The following is a 4,624-nucleotide window of genomic DNA, read 5'->3' on the forward strand; positions in this document are numbered from 1 at the left end:
CATCGAAAAACCTGAGCTTCTGGAAGAAGACAGAAGTGATCAGTTCCCTGGAAGCTGGTTACCAGGAGAGACTTGTTCAGAGATGAACTGGGTTTGAACTGATGGAGGAAAAGGAAACTAAAAGCTAGGAAATGGAAGGGTCCATAGGATTTGCTACGTTCTCAGCAAATGTCTCAGGTAGGTGTCCAGGGACAGAACCCTTGCTAGGTAAACCTAGGTAAGACAGAGGGAGTGAATGCAACTTAGGAGAATCCCTCCATGTTTTCATCCTTCAGTCCATTTATTCTTCTATCTTTCTATTCTTGTATCCTTCCACCCTTCCATTCATCCATCCACCCATCCTTTCCTCCTAGAGTCTGCCATCCTTCTAGACTTCCACTCATGCTTCTATCCTTCTGTGTTTCTGTCCCTTTTGTAATTTCATCTATTCACCCATCCATACCTCATAATCATCTGTTCTTTTATCCTTGGTATAGCTTAGTGGTGAAAAAGGCAGAATGTGGACATGGAAAGTCTGGGTTCAAATCCTATGTCATTTACTACTTGTGTGGCTTTGGGCAAATGTTTTAACCTCTTCAAACTCCAGTTTCCCCATTTATAAATTGGGACTGTCTCCTGAAGGCAAAGGAGAATCACTGGAGAGTTCTGAGCAAGGGAGTAACACAAGTGTATTTGTGCTTCCCCCCCCCCCACTTTCATTTTTTTTAATACAGACAATCCCATAGCATTTATTCCCATCTTGTAATAACATAAGGGTAACCAAAACAATATGAATAAGTGTTCATATTGGACAAAGGACATCTAAAACAAACTGTATCCTTCTCAGCAATTTCTCACTTGTTGATCATTTCTAGTTGGAGACACTTTGTAGCAGAGGAATATTATCTCCTTTTAGCATGATCCGACCCAGTTGTTTTCTTGACTTTGTTTTAGAATGAATCTCTTCTGTGTCATCTAATACAAGGTTCATATACTTATCAAAACCAATGATACAGCCTTCTATCTGCATATTCACTTGCTCATAGAGCCACACCTGAATCCGTGATCTATTTTCTAAGTATCTAAAGATGAGGTTGATGGGCTGTACCATAACCCTCTGCACTCTCTGGCCCTGGCTATGGTACGCCATGGTGGAATTTTACAAAGAGCACACCCACACGCTGCCTCTGAGAGCAAATTCTGGAATTTTTTTCCCCATTTTCTCTGTCTGCTGTGGAGAGGATAGAGTGAAAGGGGCAAGACCAACAAGAGGAAGGCCCATTGGAAGGTGTTGCAAATAACTAAGGCAAAAGATGATGTGAACATGAACCAAGTCATGAGAGCTGTCACCTATCGTATTCTTAGGAGGTGTCAGGCTCAGTGCTACATGTTTTGCCTAAGTCATTTCACTGAATCCTCCTAACGACCCTAAGAGTTAGATACTATTTTGTTATTTCCATTTCACAGATGGGGAGAAGGAGGCTTAGAGAGTTTAAGGAACTTGCTAGGATCATGTAACTGCTAAGTAGCTGAGCTTGGAATCAACCATAGATCATTTGACTCTGACATGTACCCTACAGCTCTAGGCTGCTCCCTGTGGAAGGATGGTGAGGATGTCCTTGTGAGGTTGTGGAATAGGGACCACTTGCAAGAGGTGCTGCTGATATCAAAGGAGTAAGAGCATTTGACCCCAGCTGATTGTGGGAAGCATGAATGCTGGTAAGCTGACTCTCTGGGAGGGGATGGGAAATGGGGAAGCCTTGGTTTGTAGTGTTTTCCAATTTAAATGGTATAAGTACTTCCTCCATGGCTGATTTCAAGTTACTAGCATGATATAACCAAATGGGAGTTGGGAAGAGACAGTGGGAAGTACAGAAGAGCTAAGGATGACTCGGGAGTCTTCATCTTGTGGCTGAGTACAGGTAGGTGTGGTTAACAGTTACAGGAACTTTCTAATTTCCCTTGGGTCAGATGCAGCTTTAAGAATTCCCTGAAAACTGGAAAACTGTTTCCCCAGAACATTTCTTACTGTCACAAAATTCTGAAAACACTTCAAGGTTTTCATGGTTATACCAGAGCCCTTATGCTTCATAAAAAAAATCCTAGTGATATTTGATCAATAAGTCAACAATAAGGTTACATTTAGCTCACACATCTGTGGTTTGGCTGGGGATTGGCTGATCAGGCTAGGCTAGTTGCAGGGGCACCACTCCAGGTGTCAGTCATTCTCTGCCTGGGATCAGCAGGCTAGCTCAAGCTTGGGCACACAGCAATGGCAGAAACAAGATGGTAAATGGAAACATTCAAGGCCTCTTAAACCCAGCCCTTGACTTTGGGTTTGGACGTGTGACTTCCTTTGGCTAATGGAATTAGGTGAAAGCAGCATGGTACAGAAACACAAGATAGTAAGTGGAAACATTCAAGGCTTATAGCTGGTACCATGCTGCTTCCACCTAAATCCATTAGCTAAAGGAAGTCACATGTTCAAACCTGAAGTCAAAAGGTGGGGAAATCCATTCTGTCCTTTTAGTGAAAAGTACTGAAAGTCACATGGCAAAGAACATGGATCTGAGGAGGTGTGGGGGAAATTGAGGCCAGTGAAACAATCTCTCCCAGGGATGACTGTCCAGGTGAGCAGAACATACCCTTTCCCTGAGGGAAATAGTCAGGCCTCACGATTTTCCGCCCAAGCTTTGCCTTTAACCTTTACCCAACCTCTTTTGATCCTTTACCTTGGTGAGGACCTACAGGCTTGGGCCTCCTTCCTTTCCTCCTCTGCAATTGGGAAGACTGGCTTTGTCCCACCATTTAGAGATGAAAGCATGACATCATCTCTCCTTTGCCGCTTTGACAAGCCAAGCGACTTTCTCCCTATCAGTATTTTGAGAAAGCAAGCAAACCCTTCAAAAAGGTTCTGCAAATGCAACTTTCCCTGATACATCTTAAAATTAGTGCCTTTTTTATTTTTACAAGTAGGACTTGTTTATACCACACACGACAACAACAAAAAAGAAAGATAATTAGACATACACACTGCAATCAAGCATATTGGGTTCGTTGGAATCATTAAACTTAATTACTTTCACTTGTTATTCCTGGGGCCATAATATCAGTATTAAATGCCAATGGAATCTGCAGTATGTTTGATTTAGCTACAACAAGGACTTGGTAATTTACTGCCTCTTTGAGAGATTTTTATCAAAGTGAGGAATATGCTGAGTACCTCCACTTGCTTCTCATGGGGACTGCTGAAAAACTCCTTTGCTGAGAGACTGGAGTGTTGTCTTTATGCAACCTGTCTCGGTGCTCTGAGAGAGGCTCTTCTTAAGATTCCTGCCTGTCTCCGGGCAGAATTAACCACAAGTGCTAACCACAGGCACTAAGCCCTTACATTGGGCATATCTTCCTTAATCCTCACAATTACCTCAGTTTTGCAGAAAAGGAAACTGAGGTTCCCAGAGGTTAAGTAACTTGCCTGAGGTCACATAGCATGTAAGAGGCAGGTCCAGGATCTTTGCCAATGGAGAAGTTTTCTGAGTCCAGCATGGATGCTATCCCTCTGTCTGCAGTTCTCCAAATCTTGATGTTAGCTCTCCTTTCTACCTTTCTTTCATTTCTTTTTGATTAGTCTTATGAATGAACTCTCTCAACCTCAAATTCTGATAAAAGCCAAGATTCATTAATGTTTTCATTGTGCCTGCCATTGTACTGGGGTTCTAAATAATTCATCTCACATAATCCTCCCAATAACCCTATGCTATAGCACATGTTCATTATATGTGGTTGTTATTATTACTATGATTACATATCAACATATCTATGTGTCATCCAGCCTGGGCAACAGAGCGAGACTCCACCTCAAAATATATATATATGTGTGTATGTGTGTGTGTGTGTGTGTGTGTGTGTTTGTGTGTGTGTGACTGATGTTAGCACCTGTGTCAGTTAGGCAGTTAGGAGTGTGTTCCTCTGCAGGTAAAAGCTGATCACAGCAGTTTCACCCAATCTTTATTTGCTTATTTATTTATTTATTTATTTATTTATTTATTTTCTTACATCATGTCAAATCTAGAGTGGCAGCATGAGCTGTTATGGCTGTTCATGATTACATTATAAATGCAGGCTCCTTCCATTTTCAGCTCAGTCATCTTTAGAGGTTGGCTTTTTTTTTTTTTTTATGGTTGCAGAAAGGCTGCTTTACCTCCAGGCATTGCATGTGTCTTCAAGAGAGGAAAAAGGAAAAAGGTGGAGAGCAGGAGGCAAACTCCACTTCTGTACTATTATTTGTGCAAGATCTCCCTCCCTGAAGTCTATTACAAACATCCGACTGCGCAGAAGTGCCTTGTGGCCACTCATTGCTCAAGGGAGTCTGGGAAGGACATTTTATTTCAGCTGCATACGTGAGTGCCATGAACAAAAAGGAGGCTCTTATGGCAAAGAAAAGAGGAGAATGAATATGGCAGAAAGAACTAGCTTTGTCTGGCAGAGCATCTGCGGAGGACCACATCAACAAGCCTTGCTAATTGAAGGCAGGTCAAAGGATTTGAGGTATTTCCCCTTGAAAAGCTTCATTTCACTTTGTATTATTTCCTTTAACACCCACACAACCTTTTGAGGAAATTGGCCCACTTTCATTCTTAGGTGC

General features: G+C 42.1%; 1 protein-coding gene across 1 annotated transcript; it reads right to left on the reverse strand.

The window, feature by feature from the left end:
* Nucleotides 1–850: 850 nt before the first annotated feature.
* LOC116470401 (small nuclear ribonucleoprotein E-like) lies at nt 851–1,129 on the reverse strand. Its single transcript, XM_032755764.1, has one exon. It carries the CDS (start codon nt 1,127–1,129, stop codon nt 851–853), a length of 279 nt encoding a protein of 92 aa, XP_032611655.1.
* Between the last annotated feature and the right edge of the window lie 3,495 nt (nt 1,130–4,624).

This window comes from Hylobates moloch, unplaced genomic scaffold (genome assembly GCF_009828535.3).
Source record: "Hylobates moloch isolate HMO894 unplaced genomic scaffold, HMol_V3 SCAFFOLD_6, whole genome shotgun sequence".
Taxonomy (NCBI): Eukaryota; Metazoa; Chordata; class Mammalia; order Primates; family Hylobatidae; genus Hylobates; species Hylobates moloch.

Bases quoted from the DNA above. Each gene is read 5' to 3' on its own strand.
- LOC116470401 (XM_032755764.1), bottom strand. From the start codon at position 1,129: ATGGCGTACCATAGCCAGGGCCAGAGAGTGCAGAGGGTTATGGTACAG.